At 43.4% G+C, this 23706-nt stretch overlaps 3 protein-coding genes across 4 annotated transcripts in view; 1 reads left to right on the top strand and 2 right to left on the bottom strand.

Annotated features, from left to right (window-relative positions):
• Positions 1–591, bottom strand: part of LOC136678942 (guanylate cyclase soluble subunit beta-2-like) — a 41844-nt gene extending 41253 nt beyond the window's left edge. Inside the window, exon 1 of the mRNA XM_066657142.1 lies at positions 567–591. The gene's annotated coding sequence lies outside the window, so the exon portion shown is untranslated. The remainder of the gene's footprint in view (positions 1–566) is intronic.
• A 1126-nt stretch (positions 592–1717) lies between these two features.
• On the top strand, positions 1718–9933 carry LOC136679247 (protein FAM124B-like). The gene is made up of 5 exons (XM_066657671.1): positions 1718–2032; positions 3465–3496; positions 5319–5560; positions 6024–6581; positions 8138–9933. The coding sequence occupies exons 1-5, from the start codon at positions 1959–1961 to the stop codon at positions 8633–8635; spliced, it is 1404 nt and encodes a 467-aa protein (XP_066513768.1). The 5' UTR covers positions 1718–1958; the 3' UTR covers positions 8636–9933.
• Positions 9934–10808: 875 nt separating this feature from the next.
• The window catches only part of LOC136678983 (matrix metalloproteinase-28-like), a 22878-nt gene continuing 9980 nt past the window's right edge, over positions 10809–23706 (bottom strand). The window contains exons 4-8 of one of the 2 annotated variants that reach the window (XM_066657209.1): positions 18671–18892; positions 17783–18028; positions 13396–13539; positions 12832–12999; positions 10809–12510 (exon numbers count right to left, since the gene is read on the bottom strand). In XM_066657209.1, coding sequence (XP_066513306.1) covers positions 12110–12510; positions 12832–12999; positions 13396–13539; positions 17783–18028; positions 18671–18892 — 1181 coding nt within the window. In that variant the 3' untranslated portion in view covers positions 10809–12109. The remainder of the gene's footprint in view (positions 12511–12831; positions 13000–13395; positions 13540–17782; positions 18029–18670; positions 18893–23706) is intronic. The other variant, XM_066657210.1, reaches the window with a different exon arrangement.

The raw sequence follows: 23706 nt of genomic DNA, 5'->3' as shown, positions 1-23706 counted from the left end.
TTTTTCTGCATGAAGACATGCTTTTTGTCCTTAAAAAAAAGAAAATGTGAATGTTTTTACAGACCATAGCTATGTTTGTTCATTCATTGTATATTTAGGAGAAACAGAGCCTGTTTGCTGCAGAGTTGTTTCAGATTTAAAGCACTGTGGAAAAGTCCACATACATTTCTCAGATCTATAAGTTAATACACACCCATGAAGGAGGGGAAAGTAAAAGACATAAAGTGTACTCCACACAGCAGGGTTTCTCAGTTTCTCCAAATGAGCTCAAAGTCAAAAACGTCTGATAAGAGTTCAGAGACGTTGCTAAAGGCTAAATGAGAAATCCTGCTTTGTGTAGCTCCCTCAGTCGTTGCCCCTGTCAGATAAATAGCACTGTGAGACGAGAACTTGATGCAATGGGTCGGAAAGGATGGAGCTCTCTGAGAATTCTCAGAACCCACACCTCAACATCACTGAATCTGTTTGAAATAGCAACCTGGGAGTCGACATGTTTTAGCTAACGTTAAGCTTTCATCATGAAATTTCATCATTTCATACAGGTTCAGACAGACAGGGTTTCATACCTCACACTCCTGAAGAACCCGTCCTGTTAACCCATGGGAGGGACTGCAGGCCAGTGTTGGTAGAAGAAGGATGTAATGGAGGTAGGGATTGACTGCTTATTCATTTTTACTGAATGTATTTAGAGTAAAAGATAAGATACTTTTAAGGCCTCAAGAATATTTTTGTTGACAATAATTCACCTGTAGAAGAGTTTGTAGGGTGTTAGTAGGTACATAGCAATAGTGTATCATACAGCACTATTATAAAGGAATGCTTCCTGTGCTTTTGAGTGGGGGTTTAATCTACCAGACGATGTCTAAAACTCAGTCAGATAAATAACACCTAAGAGGCATGTCACCCTACTTGTACTTTAAAACCTTTCCAGGCCCGTCTGCTGCCCTTTGTTTCAGCCAGGCGAAGGCTGACAGCCATCTGCTTCTGTACCGCTGCTCAGTCCAGACATTCTGGAGTCGACTCCGGTTTTCCCGACCAAGATTGAGTCGATTCCAGTAGTAGATTCTATTAAGTTTTGTTGACTTTTTTTTTTATTATTGAAAAGGAGTTAAAATCTTCTTCCTCTAAATAAATGACGTATGCACATTTTAATTTAATTAAATACAAAATTTGTTAAAACAACAATACACTTTCAGTATATTTGAGTATAAGAGTATTCAATAAGCACAACCCTCCACTCACCTGTAGCTGGAAAGCCCCGCCCTGAGGTAACAGGATTGGTTACTTAGATATATGAAGTCATGAAACCCTGTCTGTCTGAATCTGTTTCTGAGACTGTGTTTGGAAAGATGCGGTTTTAAAAGGGAAATAAATCCATGGCGCTGACTGCTTACTCACCAAGGACAGCTTTCTCGTATAACACCACACCCCAACGAGCCAAACACTGAGTATCGGTGTTGTAAAATGTATTATCTTGTTATGTCTGTTTATGGTGTAGGAGTTTGTATTATGCCTAATACTATTACAATGGCGGCTTTTTTTGCGTGTTTTCCCGCTTTCCACAAAGCAAAACACATTTAAATATTCAGAGTCGATTCCTCAGTGTTTGAAATCGAAGAATCGACTCCGTCTTCTGTATTACGTTGTCATTCCCAGCCTGAGAGACTGGGGGTACTCTTTCTCCGTACAGATGGAAACTTCATTTTTGGGGGGCTACGGTGTCTACTTTGCCTGTCGTAGTCTGTTACAGATTAGAAGAGTTTGACTCCGTTTTTGGCGGTAGATATCAGAGTAAATCCAAACGAAGGTCCTTTAGGCGACGACAAATAAACTAAACCTAACGGTTAACCTTGAAAACAACCGAGAGCAGCGCCCGGGGTCTTATACTAAAATGAAAAGTTCGTGTGTGACCTGAGGGCAACATTTCAAACGCAAAAAGGGAATTTAATGGTGGAATAATGCTGCGGAAACCTTATTTATTCCATAACAGAGTGGATGATGAGGCTACAGACTCTGGAGCGGAGACAGCAGGGTAAGGACTGTATTACCATACAAACGCTATTGAGAGAGAGAGGGAGAGACGCCTGGTTACTTTGTTTGTGGTAACCAAGCAGGCGCTATGAGAGGTGATTAAACCCTGAATTAACTTAAGATGGCGTTTTCTGTTCACTGTACTAACTTATAATGTGATAAGCTAACATTATTAACTGGAAAAGCAAAGTTTATGCCAGGTTTACCCACTAAAACGAGCCGCTGGACTCTTCAAAGGAGCTTGTACAGTGAAAAATTAAAGTGAAACTTCATCATTTTTTCAGTCTTTAAATAAGAGTAGAGGGTTAAGAGCTGAACATGGTCATGTGTAGTGATTTCATGTCAAACGGTTCGTTTTTGTTAAAATTACCATGCAAACCTTTTTTACGGTGGCGGTGATAGGAACCAGACATCTGCCCTTTGAAGCTCCTTTAAAGAAACGCTGAACGAAACGCTTTTGAACACGTTTGTCGTGTCCCAGCGGAGGGGAACACGTAGGACGTTTAAAGGCAAAATAATTCTCAAGGAAATCTTAGTTTTAAAAATGGCTAGGTCTGTGTTGGAGAGAGTCCCTGGTTTATATCACCACAGCTTTTAAGAAATCTTTGTTCCCAAGGTTCTCAAGAATGAACCATTTCCTATAAAATCCCTAGGAATTCCTCTGTTTATATTTCACTGACAGTTCTACAGACATTTAACAAAGTCTAATATATTTCACTGCTATTAACGGCCTCAACTCCAGATGTGAATGAATCATAGAAACCTCATACATTAAATGAGCTGTTGTATTATGGTGTTAAGTCTCTAATAGGTGTTTGGAATGGATGCATATAAGGAATGGGATCTTCTCCATTAGAGAGAACAAGAATGAGAATAAGAAAGAGCTTTGTGAGCCCCTGTCTAAACAGCCCTGTTCACCCCGACCCCGAGCGCACAGCAGTGAGGAGCAATGAGCAGTAGCTCTGTTTTTTAGCCGCATTCACTCAGTTGTCTTTCTTCTCTGTTCTCATTTTGTCCATTTTTACTTAGTGCTCTTATTTCTCAGTGCTCATTGTGTTTATCCTTGCCATTGTGCCCTCCTATAAACGCGGGTCCAGCGCTGTGATTGGACAGACTCAGACGAGGAGGCGGGGCTATTCTAAAGTCACTGCACTTGACGTCAGAAGCGGAGAAGCATCAGAATGGCTCTGACTTAGGCAGCACACAGTAAATTACTTGGGTTGGATTCAAATATACATTAATGTGCACATTCACTGAATAATACATGTCTTCATAATACGTTTCCCTTAAACTGAAATAAGGAGAGTATTGAAAACTACGACTTATTTTAGAAAACGTTAAAGTAGTAAATTACAGGTTAATGTTTTGGTGTCTGTTTTATAACATTAATTAACATTATAAAATAATAGTTATTATTCTACTGTGTTTTTTAGGTCGGACTGCAGCAAAATGTATAGCAGCAGCAGTAAGTACACATTTTAAAAATGGATGATGTGTTAATATCTGTTATGTCACATTAAACCCTTGTGTATATTGTTCATCATCGTAAAGCCGCTAGTTTAAATACAGATGGGTGCTTTCAGCACTTTCTGTAATACACACACACACACACACACACACACACACACACACACACACACACCCCATCTCCCCACTTTGGCCTCTTTGTTTGTGCCCTGCATGATTAGTCTCTAAGGGAGTGTGGGTGATATGAATTAAACCATATGACATTTTCAGAACACAGGGTATAATTTACTCTTCTCTGTCACTAAACTGCTGGATCTCTGGGTTGGAATCTGTCTTCGGTCCAAAGACGCATGTTGATAGGTGGAAGGCTGTGTGAAATCTGCCACTAATGTGAGTGTTTGCTTGTCCCAGCCACTGTGCGCACATGTGCCAGTGTGCTCCTAGTGCCTTTCCCAAGCCTGGAAGAAAGGGAGTGTTTTGTCAGGAAGGACATCGGGCACCAAAACCCTTCAAACATGTGGATTGTAATGACCCCTAAAATAATTAAAGAAAATAAAACAGTTTTTATTCAATATTTGACATGCACTGAATTATGCCAAGTCCAGTTAAACAGGACTAAATATGTTTGTTTGTTTATTTATTTATTATTATTATTAGTTTTTCTTTTTTTATTATATGATTTTGATATTTTTCTGGCTGAAAAAATGTGAGTGCGGCACGGTGGCGCAGCAGGTAGTGTCGCAGTCACACAGCTGCAGGGACCTGGAGGTTGTGGGTTCGATTCCCGCTCCGGGTGACTGTCTGTGAGGAGTGTGGTGTGTTCTCCCTGTGTCTGCGTGGGTTTCCTCCGGGTGACTGTCTGTGAGGAGTGTGGTGTGTTCTCCCTGTGTCTGTGTGGGTTTCCTCCGGGTGACTGTCTGTGAGGAGTGTGGTGTGTTCTCCCTGTGTCTGTGTGGGTTTCCTCCGGGTGACTGTCGGTGAGGAGTGTGGTCTGTTCTCCCTGTGTCTGCGTGGGTTTCCTCCGGGTGACTGTCTGTGAGGAGTGTGGTGTGTTCTCTCTGTGTCTGCGTGGGTTTCCTCCGGGTGACTGTCTGTGAGGAGTGTGGTGTGTTCTCTCTGTGTCTGCGTGGGTTTCCTCCGGGTGACTGTCTGTGAGGAGTGTGGTGTGTTCTCCCTGTGTCTGCGTGGGTTTCCTCCGGGTGACTGTCTGTGAGGAGTGTGGTGTGTTCTCCCTGTGTCCGCGTGGGTTTCCTCTGGGTGCTCCGGTTTCCTCCCACAGGTGGGAGGTAGGTGGATTGGCAACTCAAAAGTGTCCCTAGGTGTGAGTGAATGTGTGTGTGTGTTGCCCTGTGAAGGACTGGCGCCCCCTCCAGGGTGTATTCCCGCCTTGCGCCCAATGATTCCAGGTAGGCTCTGGACCCCCCGCGACCCTGAACTGGATAAGCGGTTACAGATAATGAATGAATGAATGAAAAAATGTGGCACTTCCATGTCATTTATTGCACTTTTTACTGTTTACGTTAACACCTGAGGGGGAAAAACAAATGCAAAATTTATGGCACATCTTATACAAATATTTCTTTTTAATACAAGTTAATAAATATCTTATTATATAAATAAATACTACAGTAAAAAATACTAGCCATATTTAGATTTATTACCCTATGGAATAAGTGTTAACCAAATGAAACCAGACCACACTTGTGGTAAACCCTTGTGTAAACTGGTCATATGCTTGAGGCCACAACAGTTTTATGCTCTCAGCACCTTGCCTAATCCCCCTGATTTCCTGATTCTGCCTCACTGTGTTTCGTGGTTAGTTGACCTCATGGCAGGCACGGGTCAGGAGCCTCCGCCGGTCATCGTGCACTTACTGTCGAACCCTGGAGACTCTCTCCTCCTGCAGCACACTCTGGATCGCCTCCTCGAGTGGGTTTTCCCAGGCCTGCGTCTCTTCCACGTGTCTGAACGAGCCTGTCCGGTTCGTGATTTCACTCTGTCTCCTGTTTCCGGATACCCATCCCTAGCGGTCACGCTCTTTCTGCACGAATCGTTTGGAGAGGTAGGTCACCGTCAAATTATGTGTGCTTTATTTGGTTAAAGGGGCTAACCCCAACCCCCCATTGTAAATCCAGGGTTCAGAGGGAGTGGGAGGTGTTACAGAGTGAACAGAGACAGGGACTACTTGCATATTCATATATCTGTATGTACTGAATAAAGGTGAAGGCGTAGAGATATCGTTAAACCACTATTAAGGCATTAGGGGACTTTTTTCTTGGAATATAAAAAACGTCTACATCTGTAATTCTGAACAGAGACTAGTTTTATGGTTTTAACTGATGACTTAAACATGACATTTTCCTGCATTCTCTGCACCATTTCTGTATTTTCTGTTAAAAGTTATTTAAGTTCCCTGTAGGGGATGTTTTAACACACGTTGTTATATAACGTTATTTACTATATTCATTTGTACAAAATAAATCTGTATTTGTGTTGTTTGAAACAACCGTGTTGCATTAACACAGGCCTACGGAGAGGAGCGGATTCTGAGAGTTTTGGATTTCCTTCAGCGTCCTCCTTGGCAGTACCACCACACAGAGAGTTTCGGGAGTCGGACGGGTCAGGGGGTTCATATTAGCGCCGCAGTGTCATCCTCAAATCCCTCCCTGAGGCCGTACCTGCTGCCGAGCCGTGATTTCTTCAGCCTGGGGACAGGGATGCCGGTGTGGGGGGTGCGACCGGTTCACTGTGGAGGGGAAGTAGTGCGGCTGACGCTTCACAGCGGCTACGAGAACTTTGAGGACTCTGTGAGGCTCTACGAGACAGTGCTGCGGAAGAGAGCCGAGGAGCAGAAGGCCGGGTTCTGCTGGTTCACGCTGAGAGCAGAGAATGGGTTCCGTCTGCAGCTTGCTCTCAAGCGCCTTTCGCCCGGGGTGAGGGTGGAGCCCTGCAGCTCTGCCGTGCTGCAGTTCAACGTCTGTGAGATCGGTCAGCTCGTTCCTCTGCTGCCCAACACTTGCTCGCCCATCAGTGCCACACGCTGGCAGACTGAGGACCTGGACGGGAACAAGATTCTTTTTCAGGTAAGGATACAGGTTTCTGAGCATCAGGGACTGATTTAATCTAAAATCAACGTTTAAAACTTCTACAGAAATGTATGGAATTTATGGGGAGTTAGCATTTTAGCATTTAGCATTGTAGCATGTTTAAGCCAAGAACTAGGGGTTTACACAGTCAGTCTAACTACAGTGAATACTGTGGAAAAATACTTAATATTACAGCATATAACAGTCTCCGGTTACAAAGCTGAATGGATTTAACCCAAACCCAAAGTAATTGTTGTGTAGGATCCATTACGTCATCTCTATTTTTCATTCTTTCCTTCTACAAGCTAATTACAGTGAAGAAAGTTGCTGTGAAGGTTAAATATCATGTCTCTGCTCTGAGCCAGTCTAGCTGTACATATTTGTCCTGCTGAAAAGCGTATCATCACTGAACAAACCTCCCAGCCAGGACTGATGTCCATGCCCCCACAATCTTCCCAAAGGGCTACGTGGCCCACTGACTTGTTATTGCGAACATAAAACCATCATGTTGAAAGGATGTGAGCGGGACCCCCACTCCTCTCCGATTGTAAATACAGAGTCTTGTGAAGGGGAGGATGGTAAACGAGGCTGTGGTGGTTTTTCTTCCCGAGCGGAGCTGCCAGAAGCAATCCTGAGCGGCTAAGGAGACACACAGTGCTGGACGAGCTGTAATTACAAAGCGGTCTGCAGCAGCTTTGCTGGGATGAACCTCCTGTCAATTCCCCTCAATCCTGTCTCATCAAAGCATTACGGCATGGAAAAGAGAGGGAGAAAAAAAAAAAAGAGTCCCTGGAAACGCTTCAACTTGCGCGTATCCCCACAAAGAACCTCAGACCACCGCAGGACCCGAAACCCGGCACCGAGCATGAAAAATGTATGAAAGCACATTTCAAGACTGAATCCCACCACAGACCTCAAGCTCTTGGAACGTTCTGTGAATGAGTTTTGAGATTTGTTCCAGGCGTTCATGACCTGATTTACTCAAAGCTCGTTTAAAGACTGCAGTAGTGTTGATTTAGGGAAGGCATTTACTTTTATGTTTTAGGATTACAGTAAAACCCTGCATCTTCACTTTTAATATCTTTATTTTTCAGTGCTGCTGTTACATTTGTGTTTTATACAAACACTGTCCACTCTCTCAACTGCACTGACTACATAGGAACAGCTTGTAGTCCATCTGTGTCTCTGCATACTTTTTGTTAGCCCACATTCACCCTGTTCGCCAATGGTCAGGAAACCCACACGACCCCCGCATCCACCCACGCTGTAGTGACACTTATGTGGTGCTGGTACAAGTGGATCAGACACAGCAGTGTTGCTGGAGTTTTTAAGCTCCTCAGTGTCAGTGAGAATTGGTCACAAACCAAAAGCAGTGTCCTGTGGGTGGTGTCCTGAAGGCAGTGTCTTGTGTCTACTGATGAAGGACTGGAGTGTCTAACAGAGTGGACAGTAAGTGGACACGGTTTAAAAACTCCAGCAGCACTGCTGTATCTGATCCACCCTGCGTCAGAAGACGCAGGTCACACACTCTAATATGCCTACCTGTTTTTCAGGTGAAAGGATCAGCTCAGCCTCCCAGACTCTTCACCTCAGCGTTTCCCCTCAGTTTACCCTCACGTTCAGTCTTGAGGAGCCCGGGACCCCCACAGCTCCTCTCAGCCCCCCGTGGCTCCTTCAGCAGGCTTCAGGAGAGAGCTGTGGTGCAGAGAGTGGAAGGAGAGAGTGTGGGCTCCAGCAGTGTGTGCAGCACACCTCCAGGGAGCTCCTGTTACTCCTCTCAGCGCAGCAGTCCCTCCATCACTCGCCTCCTGCAGGAGCACCAGGAACCGCAGGAGACACAGGAGGAGGAGCCTGAGACAGACGTGGACACGGGAAGAACTGTTGGACCACTGCTTCACAGGCCCACTGCAGTAGGGAGTTCCAGTCTCGAAACGCTGGCCAGGGACCTAAGACATGGCCTGAGGGAGGCACAGAGAAACCCACCAGAGCCACTAACACAGACGTTAGACTGTTTAGAACCCGCAGAACAAGTGGATGAGTTCTTCATCTGAATGAGTGCTTGTCCATTTCTAAACAGTGAATTACAGGTGTCAGCCATCCATTCTTCATCAGGCTGAGAGCTCAACCACTCTGAATAATGAAAGGGGAGTGAAAACAGTAAATCGCACTGAGATTCTCAAAGGCTTTATTCACGCAGATGGGCAACTAATTTATTTTTTAACCCTACTTTATAGAGAAAAACCTCACTTACAGAGTCTAGAACTTCCACAGTCAGTGGACAATTTCGCCATCTGACCGAGCACACGTCCACACCTCACTGATAAATGAAGGCTGGCAATTGCTGACGTCTCAACCCTTATTTGTAGACAACATTGCGCCTATGTTGAGAAGGGGCTGGGATGGGAAAACTCCTGGCTTTTTAAACCTTGGTAAATTATTGGTGGACATAAGGAATAACAATACTTGAGTGAAAACATCCCACCGCTGTAGGGGTGTCTGCTCCTGAAACACTGTCTATGGACCTGAGACGCATCCAGGGCAGAGTGATGCTCCCCAGAGACACTCATAAAGACATTACAGAGTCCAGAACATGCAGAACAAGTAGAGGACGTCAGGAAGGAACGCTCATCCACACTGAGGATCCAGAGGTGGAGCTAGATCTGTCTGTGTCTGATCTCACGGCATTAGGAGGAAAATATTACTACTATTATTATTATTATGTGCCTCATACCATTTCAAACGCTTTGTCTCTGAAGTATGAGTTGGAAAAAGTCCAGTGATCTGTTTTTATATGAAAGTTTAGGAGTTGAAAACTTTCTCATTTGGAAGAAACCAAATATATACTTGAATTTAAATAAAAATATCTACATTTGAACTTGAGCGTAAATATTAAAATGTATAAATACGGTACAGTATTATAAATAATTCGTCTGGAGGAATACCATATAGTAGAATATACAGTACTGTGCAAAACTTTAAGCACCTGAGAAAAAGAGATTTAACAAGCTATTTATCTGAGCAATAAGAGTTTATTTACTAAAAAAAAATCCCTAATAATAGAATTAAAAACCAAATGTAGTATTCCATTCATTCATTCATTATCTGTAACCCTTATCCAGTTCAGGGTCGCGGTGGGTCCAGAGCCTACCTGGAATCATTGGGCGCAAGGCAGGAATACACCCTGGAGAGGGCGCCAGTCCTTCACAGGGCAACACACACACACATTCACTCACACCTACGGACACATTTGAGTCGTCAATCCACCTACCAACGTGTGTCTTTAGACTGTGGGAGGAAACCGGAGCACCCGGAGGAAACCCACACAGACACAGGGAGAACACACCACACTCCTCACAGACAGTCACCCGGAGGAAACCCACGCAGACACAGGGAGAACACACCACACTCCTCACAGACAGTCACCCAGAGGAAACCCACGCAGACACAGGGAGAACACACCACACTCCTCACAGACAGTCACCCGGAGGAAACCCACGCAGACACAGGGAGAACACACCACACTCCTCTCAGACAGTCACCCGGAGGAAACCCACGCAGACACAGGGAGAACACACCACACTCCTCACAGACAGTCACCCGGAGGAAACCCACACAGACACAGGGAGAACACACCACACTCCTCACAGACAGTCACCCGGAGCGGGAATCGAACCCACAACCTCCAGGTCCCTGCAGCTGTGTGACTGCGACACTAACCTGCTGCGCCACCGTTCCGCCCCTTTTTGCATTTTGTGTAATTCTATATAATTTTATACAAGAATAGTGCTTATTATGATTTAAAATAATTGATCTCCTTAAGTAGTAGCATAGGTACCTATGATTTTGCACAGTATTGTAGAAATTAGTCATATTCATCAGCCAACATCAGTCTATGTTTTATTTACAGTGCACAGCAATACAACATCGTCTCTGAATTTAACCATCTGTCACAGTGAACACACACACACACTCACTAGTGATTAGGGGCAGTGAAAACACACCTGGAATGGTAGGCAGCCACTTTGACGCCTAGAGAGCAGCTGAGATTAGATGTTGTGGGCACTGAGGGAGGAGAAAGCACTGCTCCTTCAGTCTCCTGTCTCCATTTTTTTGTCTGTGCAGGAGAAACAAACCAGAAATTGTGGCTCTACTTTTCACACTACGGCTGACGTTAATAACGGCTGAACAAACTCAACAACCCTGGAAACATTTGGATTTCCTAATATAGAAAACTACAGTGTTCCTCTTGTATTATAACATTTAGAGCAAATACAATCAGCGCGTGGCGTCTGGACGCTGCCTGTGTAGAAAACAGTGATGTAAATAGTGTACACCTCATGTTTTCAAATCTGTGTTTTAGAAGAATTTACCTCAGTATTGTAGATAAATGGTGTTTCTCTAGACATTACAGAGCACCAAAATGTATTTTATTTTTAAAAAATGAGCAGAAAATCGATGTATAAGTGTTCTTTTCCTTTTATTTGTGAGATGTGTGTACTTGATCTGTAACGTTTTACATTAACACAGCCTTTGCCAAACTCTGTAGCGGTATGTGACCAGGTGTAAAGGTCAAATACATTATTTTCTTTTAACAAACCTGCAATGGACGTATGTATTTTTTTATCTTGTGCGTAACGTATCTATATCTGAAAAAGCAGGGTTGCCAGATTCCATCTCAAAGTCATCATCAGATCACCTTGATCATCAGACACTGACTTCTGCAGCTCTGTGAGGCTCAGCAAAATGTCTCTGAATCACATTTTCCAGTTCATCAGCAAAACTCACACTGTCCTGGTTCAGATTTGGGGTGAAAATATTAAATAGACAAATATGTTTAATATATCATTCAAAAATTATTTAATGCATAATGCAGTGGTGAAGTATGTCCAATTAGAAGTAAACTACTATGTTGAAGAGAGAGTTACTCAGAGCTGTGCCCAGTAACAGTGATGGGAAACAGATGTTCACCACCTACAACATGTTTACTGGAGGTTATCAGATGAAACAGTGATGAATACAATGACTCAGGCACTGCTTAGCCATTGTTTTGACAAGGTTCTGACTTTTTTATCTATCAATGGCATGGAGGAAAGGCCGAATCTGTATTTGTAATCTAGATTATCATCACCAATAAAAATCTGCATTATTCCACAATGAAATGCTTAACATAAAAGCATCTCCTTTAACTATATTTTTAATTAACGGGTGTCGAAAATGTTCAATCCCACAGTAACTAAAGGGTGAAGTTTAGTACAAACTCACAAGTCTCCTGCTGAGAGTGTCACTGGACAGCTTAACGTGCTTCGAGGAGGATGCTAACTTCACAGATCTGATATGCTAGCAGATGGCTGTAGTGGTTAGCATCACTTAGCTGCAGCCTCTACCCAACTAAACCCACTCCTGTTGATGACTTGCTATATTTGGCACACTATTATTAAAGCTTCCCTTTTGTTTTGCTCTACATGTTTGTGCCAAGTTTGTCCACTTTGACATTGAACGTGTTTCCTCTCTGGCTCCCCTGCTGGTCACAATATGTCATTGCTCTGTTCTGAGTGAGTCCCGGAGCAGCCAGTCCACTCCAGTGTTTTGGCCCACTGCCCAGTGCCGGTGACCCGTACGTTCTCCGGGTCGAAGCTCCAGTACTGCTGTTCTCTAAAGAAGTACAGTTGCCCATCTGGCCGGGTCAGGGCACCGTTGGCCCCTCTCGGGACCCCCGTCCAGTCTCTGAGGCCGCGTGGATAATAGGGCTCCGGTTGAAGCGTCTCCAGGTTCAGGACAAAGTAACGTGAGCCTTTAAAGAGCACCAAGCGCCTCAGAGGAACGTAGAAGAAAGCACAGTCAGGGTGACAGGGAAGGCCCAAATCACTGGTTTTTCTGGAGAAACCAGGGTCAAGATCAGCCCCGGAATATCTCCACATTCTTTTACCTACAGAGAAAAACATAGTATTAAAAAAAAGCATTAAAAGTAACGTTAAGTCATTTGTTTTCCCCGTTATAAACTGTACTAGAATCTATCATCAGAGAAAGAAACAGAGCATCAAAGAAAAGTAGAAAAAAAAGCTGACCCTCTCCACTTTCATCAAACCTTGATTTTCCACTGTCTGAACACTTCTGGGTGCTTTTTATACTGATCCTGAAGGACATTCCTCTAGAGCCTGACTCCCTGAATCTCAGATTAGATTCTGCCTCGTGCCTTAGGTGTAGGATGAGATGATTTAGGAACACCTGCAGCACTAGGAACCCCCACCTTTGAAGAAGTAGAGCTTGCTGTCCGTCGGTGAGAAGGCAGCAGCTTCAATGGCGAACGGGAGTTGAGGCCAGCGCTGCTGGAGAAGAAGTGGAGAACTTATGTTTCCTTGAGAAGACACAGTCCAAAACAGACCACCCCTGAAGACCAGCACTGTCCCATCAGCATCTTTTAATGTGTGAAAATTAAGGATATTTTTAATAAGAATGCAGGGAAAGTATTACAGTGTCATGAATGGGAAACAGTACAGACTTAAAAGAGTTCCTCTAACAATGCATTCCCTCAGTTTGCTAATTAATTGCTTCAAAATTATGAAAGCCATCATATAATGTTCCCTCAGATTAGTGGAGATTAGACTGAATGAATGAATATAAACTCAGTGAATCTGAGGGGATTAGAAGATGATTCGTGAAATTGCTTCTTTTTTAGTATAAATAATGTCCACAAGGGGGCGATACCCGCACATTACACTACAACGTCAATATGGTGTACTGCACAGTGAAAACAGCAAAAACATGAAGGAAAGAATATATGCAAAGTTTATTCGAGCATTATAATAATTACCCATCGTGATGGCATCAAACAGGCCGTGGCAATATTGGGATGGTTTATGGCTGCTAGCAGGTTCCTGCGCTAGTTCCCAGTCCTGCATTTCCCAGCTCAGAGCTCGGCCTGGTCTCTGAACTACCACACCGCCTGGAGGCTTTCCTATACACACACACACACAGCTTAAAACTGTACTTCATCAGAACTACTTAAGATGTAGCCTAGTGACAATAAGCAACAGCACAAAAATACTTGTAGACACCCCTTAAAATAAGGGAATTTCACTTATGGATGCTCTGGAGCAGCAACACACGAGTTCACCATTCCCAAGGATTTGCAAGTGCTAGACGTGTTTTAAACCTCTCACAATTCGAGAAGCTCCTCATTTTGGAGAAGTTAAGAGTGATGTTTATAATCCAAAAGTTAACCAGTTCCTGTGGCTGCATGCCGTCCTCCGTGAAATGTTCCAACATCTAGTGTTACCGCAGCACAGGGGGACAAACACTGTGACAGTATAAAGTTGCTTTGTCCATTCTGTCCACTTCAAAAACCTGTATTTTTGCAGAGTTTACAGCAACAGACATGGGCTTTGTTTATGAATGTGAGGAAAACATCCCAATATCACAAGAGCTTCGGGATAAGAGAAACCCAAAGTTTAACACAATGCTTCCTCTGATAAGCCCTGAGACGGCTGCACACCCATTTTGTTTGCAAAAGACTGAACAAACATTCGTCCTGACCACAGATAACATCTCCATCCCCAAAGGGGAGTTTTGGGTAAAGACTTGGGGGCTGATGATATGGAGACTGGGGCAGTCTGTGCAGGAGGAGACTGCATGTCTCGTGTTTGGTTCTGGATGGTTGAAATCTGAAAACGTGTGCGGTCCACAGGATATTGTTCACTTCCACTGTTTTTCAAGCCTAAAACTTAACTGGCCTGGCCGATGTGACTGCCGTTTCTGGGGCTTCATCTTCTGTTCTGCGTGATGTGTCACTGATGTTGTGTGTGTGTTTTACAACCCCAATTCCAATGAAGTTGGGACGTTGTGTAAAACATAAATAAATCCTTTGCAACCAATATTCAATTGAATACACTACAAAGACAAGATATTTCATGTTCAAACGGATAAACGTTCTTGTTTTTTGCAAATATTCACTCATTTTGAATTTGAGGCCTGCAACACATTCCAAAAAAGTTGGGACAGGAGCAACAAAAGTCTGGGAACGTTGAGGAATGCTCCAGAGGTGAACAGGTTACTTAGAAACAGGTGAGTGTCATGACTGGGTATAAATGGAGCATCCCCGAAGGGCTCAGATATTACCACATGGGCTTCAGAAAGCCACTGTCAGTGAACACAGTTCGTCGCTATATCTACAAGTTAAAACTCTACCATGCAAAGTGAAAGCCATATACCAAAAACACCCAGAAACACCACCAGCTTCTCTGGGCCCGAGCTCATCTGAGATGGACTGACGCAACGTGGAAAAGTGTCCTGTGGCCTGACGAATCCATCTTTTCAGGGACGTGTTTATTTCAGCAAGACAATGCCAAGCCACATTCTGCACGTGTTACAATAGCATGGTTTCGTAGTAAAAGACTGCAGGTACGAGACTGGCCCGCAGTTCAGACCTGTCTCCCATTGAAAATGTGTGGTGCATTATGAAGCACAAAATGTGACAACGGAGACCACAGACTGTTGAGCAACTGAGGTTTTACCTCAAGCAAGAATGAGAAAGAATTCCACCTACAAAGCTTCAACAATTAGTGTCCTCAGTTCCCAAACGCTTATTGAGTGTTGTTAAAAGGAAGGTGATGTAACACAGTGGTGAACACGCCCCTGTCCCAACTCTTTTGGAACGTGTTGCAGGCCTCAAATTCAAAATGATTTGCAAATCATCGTATTCTGTTTTTATTTACGTTTTACACAACGTCCCAACTTTTGTTGTATGTGTAATGATCGCGATTGAATAAAGCCTGTCATTCCTGGGTGTCTATTTTTTTGGACCAGTCATTCTGAACAAAAGAAAATATGAACAGGAATATAAAATCGATATGGACTGCATTTATCATTCCTCTAATTAAAGACAACAGAGATCAGCTCTGACCACTCCACATTCCGCTCTGACTCAGCTCTCACAATCAATCAGAAACACACATAGTGCCCCCATCAGGAAAAGAAGCACTGTGCATCATTTCTACAGTAACAGAAAACATGGAGCACACAAATCTCTGACTCTGCTCTGATTTATTTCACTCTGCACAGCCTGAATATGCACATGCCGGGTCTCCCCTATCACCAGATTTAAACCAGGAATGCATCCCAGAAAAAGAAAACGAGATATGGAAATATAGTTGTGGATATATATATCTGTCTCTGTATGCTGCCCTTGAGAAGTCCTCTGTGTAGGAGCAAAGCTTGAGAGACTGGATTTTATCACTGAGCCTCCCAAATTACCCTGAAATCCAGGAGGAAGAAGCAGGCCCACAGGCTTCAGAGACAAGCATGCTGCGAGCTCCAACAGGACACAGCTATATGAAAGGTTAGGACAGGAAAAAATTCCTTTCATTTTCTCTCTCTCTCTTCTTCGGAATACAGTATAGACCACAAATCAGGGGTGGGAAATATGACATTGTGTAACAGCACCATGACATTTTAGTATTTTTCGAACAACAATCATGGATTTAGAGCCATTACACAGAGCCTGTTAACAACACCAATGACCAGACCCCTCAGACTTGGTATGATTGTGTAGTGAAGAACACTTTACAATCACTCAACATTCAATCCACACACACACACTGGCGAGAAGTGGCAGCCAAACGCACACCGCGTGCTCTCGACCAGGAACGACCGTCCACCTGGAGGACTGCATCGGGCACCCATCCATATCTGGGCACACACAATCATTGCCATATTAAGTATTTTAGCATCTAAATAAATGGAGATGTATGTTTGTAAACCAATGCTGAAAGGGGTATGCACCCATCTAGCCATGACTCAGCACAGGGTATGGTCACCTTAGGCTCATATGCAGCTGCTCCAGTTTCCCATTTACACTCATGCTGTTTGATAGAGAATATACAAGCTGTGTGTGCCAACTTAAAACAAGCTTAGTGTCTACAAATGTTTTACAATGTACTGTATCTTCAGTGTTTTGATGCTCTATTTTTGCCATATCACACCCTGCACGGGAGATTACTGCTTCATGACAAACACTGTCTGGAGCTCTCCCCAGTCAAAATACAATGTGATATCGCCACCAGCACTGTGCACGCCCCAGAGGTATTACATCTGTATACATCCTCGAGTCTTACAATCACAAAACAAGCCTTAGTCTCATTGGAAACAACTGAAATGGCGTATTCCGTAAACCTCCTACAGCAAAGGAGACCACATATGTGGCAACTTTCAGAAGTAAAATCTCCATTCAAAGCCCAGACATCTTCCAAAATGTATCTTCCAGCTTTATCTGATGAGCATTGTCTGAATCCATCTGATAGCACCAGCTCTCCAAAAGTACTCTCAAACATCCTCTTCAACCACAGACGAGCAGATCTTTGTCCTGGAAGAGCTCTGTTCCAGTAAGAAGGATGAGAGAAACAGTTAAAAAAAAAAAAACTGATTCTGAAGTATGAGCGGAGCGCAGAACCCTGGTGTTGAGGTGTACATTCCTCTACAAGAGATGGAGGACTGACAGATGGACAAGAGCATGTGGAAACCTGTCTGACAGATGCCTTTGAACCGTTTGACCGATATAAAGCCTTCCTTCGACAAACAGCAGCAAAATGAAAATTAATTTGAGAATATTTTAACAACTTGAAATTTGAAATAACAGCGCAACTAGAAACCAATCATTATAATTAACAAATGTGCAACTGCAGCTTCACACAAAATATCCACTCATGATGATCAAATACGGGCTCAGGAGTTGCTGAATGCTTTCATCTTATTGGCTGTGTGGAAACATCTATGTTAATTAGAACCTGGGTTATGTTAATTATATGTAAATGATAATAAAATGATCCATAAATATGGAGCATGCAATAACTTTGGGATAAATTGGAGTCAGAGTTTATGTGCATTTTAACCTAACACTGGATGTGGCCACATAAATTCAATTTTACATTCTGAAGCAGCTGCACATGAGCACGCCCAATGCCAAGCTTGAGTCAGATGGCTTTAAAAGTGTTTAGCAACAGAGCATCACCCAAGTCCTGTCTGAGTTGAGATGGTGTAGTGTTTGTGATTAAATCCTGACCTCAACCTAATACCTCAATATTCATTATTGTGGCTGAATGCAGTCAAATCCTCCCAGCAATGGACTTCCCATAAGAGTAGAGGCAGCTAAAGTGGGCTAAATTCATTCAGGAAGAAAAACAAAAAAACACAGGTTAGTATTTTACCATATAACTGTTGCACGGCTGTGATGTCGTCCCAGCTGAGGAGCAGACTGCGCCCCAGTTTCTTGTAGTACGGCGACATGAGTGCGTGACGGACAGGAGAGTGCTCCAACCCCAGCGTGTGGCCGATCTCATGGGCAGTGACCAGGAAAAGATTGTGTCCTTTGTGGCCATTCAGAGTCCAACGCTCCGATTTGTCAAAGTGAGCTTCGCCACGGCATGGGAAAAACGCATGAGCCAGGGCACCTCCTGGGACACAGGGGGAAAATGAGGAGGGGGGGCCGGGTCTGAGGGTCTGAGAGAGAGCTTTAACGTCCTTCTGATTGTTTTAAGTAGTCCTGATTACAACATGCCAGACATTTAGAGTTGGAATGGCTTTGCCATTTTGCTTCTCTATGAACTCCAGCTGATTCATTATGTGAAACTGCACTAGATTACCAAAGATAAACACTGTGCCCCAAAACGGAGTTCCTCCACAGGGTTCTAGACATTTTTTCAGACGTTCCCAAACAAGGGAACCATGGTCTGGTTTAAATCGTTGAGTATTTTAAGTGCAATGCTTAACAGAGACATTTAAAGCTGTATAATTTCAAACACACACAGAATTTATGACACCTCCAGGTCACTAGGGATTTACCCCTTTAAAGTAACACTAGGTGAGATTTGGTATTTTTGCTCCTGAGCTCTCCCTAAACTTGCAGCAAAGTGTAATTTCGCTTTAACAGCATTGTCCTGGAATCAAGCGGAGGTGGGGTGTTTTCCTACCCTTCTCCAAAAGCTACATAGTGCATTTTCTGCAGTGCTGAGCCCGGAGTAGCAATAACAGGTAAAAGTAGCAATTTTCAGGTAAAAATACTACCTAGTGTTCCTTCAATCTGTGGGTCCACATACCTGGGCCATCGAATGCGTTACTTGTTCCATCATTGTGTTCCCCCTCGTAGAAGGCCAGTCTTATGTCTGTGGGATCCACGCTGACCTCCTGAAAGATCAGCCCGGACACGTTGCTCCAAAGCTGGAACGCTGTCTGAATGGCCAGTCGTACTGAGCCCTGAGAGAGGTTCCGTGGCCAGTTCTCAATACGGTAGGTCAGGTGCCGCTTGTACCACTTCTCCCCTGCCATTAAACAAACATTAGATGATGTCAGAAAGCAACAGTAACTGATCAATTAAGCAGTGTTTAATGTGCATCCATCAAAGACCCTTGTTTAGTTGTGAATAAGCCGCTTGTTTAAAGGACAATGGATATTACCACATCACTAATGTATATGTGCTTAATTCAATCAGATTTCTCACAGCAATGTTACAGAATCCAATGTAAAGTTTACACAGAGAAGTAGAGCTTGTTACAGCAGCAAAAAAGGGTGCACAGAACCTACAAAACCCTTGTTTTTACAAAAAACATTGGGCAAGTGGATGTCTACAGATTTTAGTGTAGTGCATGCTTTCAGTCACATTATGGACACTGGGTTTTTAACAAGTGTCTCTCCTGGGCTCCTTTATATTTATAGGCCACTCTCCCAGCTGTGTCAACCACAAACCGCTCCTGATGTGGGATCTGTAAACAATTTGCTGAACATGTGCCTGAGGTTTCGTGACTAGGACATAATTACATGTTTCCCAAGCATTGAAATGACACAGCGTCTGAGGTATGGCATCCTTAGTTCACTATGAAATGTGCTGCTATCTCTGCATCATTTACATTTCACATGGTTTGTTGTGTACACAGCCTTAAACAAACAGAGTAAACACAGAGAATTAATGGAGGAAGACCACCACCATGCAATCAGAGTTAAGAATACACAGTTCCTCCAGAAGGTTCCGGCCAAAATGGGCTCGCTGCCAGTTGGATCTCTGGTGATGCCTTACCCAGTAAACAAGGAACGTCCCTGGACGTTCAAAATAGGTCTAAAAGTAGTCTGTCCGTCAAGGACATATTTTAAACGTCAATGGACGTCCAAAATCCATCGTAATAAGTTAGTTATCAAGTGGTGACCAATCGATAACGTCAGTGGACGTCCAAAAAGCGTTTTATACAAGTAATTTATTTCGGGACCAATTAATAACGTCAATGGACGTCCAAAATACGTCTAATACTCGTCTTTTCAATGTCTGTGTTTGGACGTCTTTACAACTTTCATTTTCAACCTTAAGAGAACGTTGATTAGACGGCAGTCATTACGTTATTTCAACGGCTAAATGTTTACTGGGGAGCCATCCAAGAAAAGGAGTCTGTGCGCACAAACCGAAAGCGACACGGCGACCGGAAGTCATTCAATTTCAGTGAGAGTCAGTGGCATTGGGCGACTTTGAGCGACGCGAACATGTAGCTACCTGGTTTGGATTGCGCATGCGCAGTCACTCACGCATGTAGCTTATAGCAGCAGAGAGACTATTCTCCAAAGCAGAGAAGAGCTTTATATGAAAGATTGAGTAACTTTAAACAGACATAAATATAAGTTATGTAAGTCTTTCCTCACTATCCTTTAAGATTTGTTCCTTTCTCAAAACGTAGGAGAAACCCATAATTACTCTGTAAGGACTTGTTTAAAGCTGAAATATAAAGTATGTTTTGTTGTTTATGCCCAAATTGACATTTGAGTTAATGTTTAGTTATGGTTACATAAACAATGTAAACAAGCTGCTGCAGGTTTGAAACTTCAGGGTAATTATTTTATTATAAAATGAGGCTCTTTTGTGAATAAATAAAGCCTGTAAAATGCTTTTTCACTGGTTGCTGTTTCTTTAAAAACGTTGTTTACTTGGTGCTGTCTTCCTGTGGACACACCCACCAGTGACACACACGACGCTGGGCGATTTTATTGCTTTCGTACGGTGGCCCCCTGAGTCACATCACAACAATTAGAAAGCAAACAAATACTCAGAACACAACAGCATTAACACAAATACATTTAAAAAATGCTGTCTCTCCGACATATCTACATGGATGAAGGAACATCACCTCCAATTGAATTTATCCAAAACTGAACTACTGGTCCTCCCAGCCAAGCAAGCTCTTCTCCACAACATCAGCATCAAGCTAGAGTCCCTATCAGTGGCTCCCTCCAAGGCTGTAAGAAACCTGGGTGTCATGGTTGATGACCAGCTGACCTTCGCAGATCACGTTACCTCTGTAGCTCCATCGTGCCGCTTCTCCCTATTCAACATAAGGAAGATTAGGCCATACCTAACTCAACATACAACACAGCTCCTCGTTCAGACGTTAGTAATCTCCCGTCTTGACTATTGCAACGCCCTCCTGACAGGTCTTCCGGCCTGTGCTGTGAGACCGCTACAGATGATCCAGAATGCGGCAGCACGCCTGGTCTTCAACCAGCCTAAAAGAGCACATGTCCCGCCCCTATTAGTCGAGCTGCATTGGCTACCCTTAGCTGCTCGCATCAAATTCAAATCACTAATGATGGCCTTCAGAGTATTCACTGGTTCTGCTCCCATCTTCCTCAATAGACTCTTAAAACCATACGTTAGCGCCCGCCCTCTCCGTTCCTCAAAGGAGCGCCAACTAACACGACCAACCCCCCGTACAGGTCAGTCGAGGCTATTCTCATCTCTGGTACCACGCTGGTGGAACGAGCTTCCAAGCACCATCAGAGCAACAGGAACCCTCTCCACATTCAAGAAATCATTGAAAACCCAGCTCTTCTGAGAGTATCTCTTGCACTGAAAGTCTTTCTTTAATGCACATTACTTCCTGCTTATTGCACTCAATGTGAGGTAATTTGTAAATGTAAACTGAAACAATTGCACACAACATGCACTCAATGTGAGGTAATTTGTAAATGTAAACTGAAACAATTGCACACAACACACTGAAAAATGTACGCTGACTCATGCGTGCTCAGTAGCAAATTATATTTGTTAATTACTAGACTTTAAACTCCTGGGCTTTGAGATTAGTTTTTTAAGAAATGAGCAAACATTCACTCCTCTTGGTTTTACAGAGGACCTCAGTAAACTCACAGCAGTCCCACAGCGCTCACTTGGTCGCAGTTCACAGTCGTGATTCAGTCTCTAATTCACTTTAGATCAGTGTTTCAGCACCTGCTCTGTCACCTGCACAGACCGATATAAACAGAGGGGGAAATGTATGTTCATTTCTTAAAATAGGCAAAGCTCAGGAATTTATCAAATATTATTTCCCTCTGTGCTACTGAGCATGCTCAGTTCTTCAGAAACTACCTTCCTGTTACTATGAGATGTACAGGCATCGTGTGCAAGTGTTTAATTGTATCCATTTATCCCCTCATCACTGCAGCTCCAGTGGAATCATGGGATAGAACAGTGCTGGGGTTGCATACTTCAAATTTTCTCCCAACGAAGTGTGTACTTACACCATTACCTTTCGCATATTGCCTGACAAATTATTATGTATTCCAACACCCTAGTCACTGTCGCGTACTGTTTTTGCGTAATGTTCAATATGGAAATATGAGATTTCGGATGCAGCTACAGTCCCTCCAACTAGAGCAGCAGGTCAGTGCTGAAACACTGGGAACTACAGCCCTGCTTTCAGGTAAAACTAATGTTAGCACAGAGTCCTGGAGAAACTACATCTATTTCTCCTTCAACCCGTAACAGACGAATTTTTGAATATATGTAATTATTCATACAATAAAATCTACTTTGATAATTTCATGTACAGGGGTTGGACAATGAAAGTGAAACACCTGGTTTTAGACCACAGTAATGTATTAGTGTGGTGTAGGGCCTCCTTTTGCGGTCGATACAGCATCAGTTCGTTTTGGGAATGACATACACAAGTCCTGCACAGTGGTCAGAGGGATCTGAAGCCATTCTTCTTGCAGGATAGTGGCCAGGTCTCTACGTGATGCTGGTGGAGGAAAACGTTTCCTGACTCGCTCCTCCAAAACACCCCAAAGTGGCTCAATAATATTTAGATCTGGTGACTGTGCAGGCCATGGGAGATGTTCAACTTCACTTTCATGTTCATCAAACCAGTCTCTCACCAGTCTCGCTGTGTGTATTGGTGCATTGTCGTCCTGATACACGGCACCGCCTTCAGGACACAGTGTTTGAACCATTGGATGCACCTGGTCTTACTGGTGCAGTGTGTAGTTAATGAAGATTGTCCACCAGGCTGCTCCAGTTTAGCCCTGACACCTCCCACACTACAATGACAGGGGTTTCACTTTCACTGTCCAACCGCTGTATATTAACAATAACATTAACTAACTATTATTAGAGAGACAAATACGAGTCCTAAAAAACAATTAATTCTGTGAGTATTTTGATTTCAGAAAGCTGGCGACCCTAGTCTGTAAGTTAACCATTATTTGTATAGCGACATTAGCCTCGTGGCTAAAGTAGACTTTTACACACAAGGGCAATTTAAAGGGGAAACTGTGTCCTTCAGGGCTGCACATTCTGTAGAAACATAATGAGATAAAGCTCAGGAACACAAAGAATCCCTCAGGGCACTGCGATATAAACTGAAGGAAGAAGAGAATGTGGGGCGTGAGATTGTGCGAAGCCTGGAGCCAGCTGTAGACGAGGAAGCCACAGGAATGTGAGCAGGGATGGCATTCAACACCAACACATCTAAACATCTGTCCTGCTGACTAATGCACACTGTGAATGCAGGAGAACAGCAAGAAAAGCAGTGAATTTTATTTATTTATTTATTTTTTTAATTCTGAGTGTTACACAAAATCAAATATAAAGTGTTTGTGGATTAAAGCCATGTTATGTGTATAATCTCAAGATGAATGGCTCCAAATCCTGATCCTAAACCATCCCTGCACTGCATACACTGTCTCCGAAAATGAACAAATGGAGTCAAGTGCAGTGTCAGTGTGGAATCACCTTTTGACATTTTATTAACATAAGCCTACGCTTAAACTAGGACAACAGAGCTGTAAAGTGTGTGTTCTCCATATGTACTGAGCTGTC

Source organism: Hoplias malabaricus, chromosome Y, assembly GCF_029633855.1.
Source record: "Hoplias malabaricus isolate fHopMal1 chromosome Y, fHopMal1.hap1, whole genome shotgun sequence".
Taxonomy (NCBI): domain Eukaryota; kingdom Metazoa; phylum Chordata; class Actinopteri; order Characiformes; family Erythrinidae; genus Hoplias; species Hoplias malabaricus.
This window is presented reverse-complemented; position numbering and strand designations above follow the sequence as displayed.

Bases quoted from the DNA above. Each gene is read 5' to 3' on its own strand.
- LOC136679247 (XM_066657671.1), top strand. From the start codon at position 1,959: ATGCTGCGGAAACCTTATTTATTCCATAACAGAGTGGATGATGAGGCT. The intron at 2,033-3,464 runs GTAAGGACTGTA...TGTGTTTTTTAG, and splicing joins TCTGGAGCGGAGACAGCAGG to GTCGGACTGCAGCAAAATGT. The intron at 5,561-6,023 runs GTAGGTCACCGT...GCATTAACACAG, and splicing joins TGCACGAATCGTTTGGAGAG to GCCTACGGAGAGGAGCGGAT.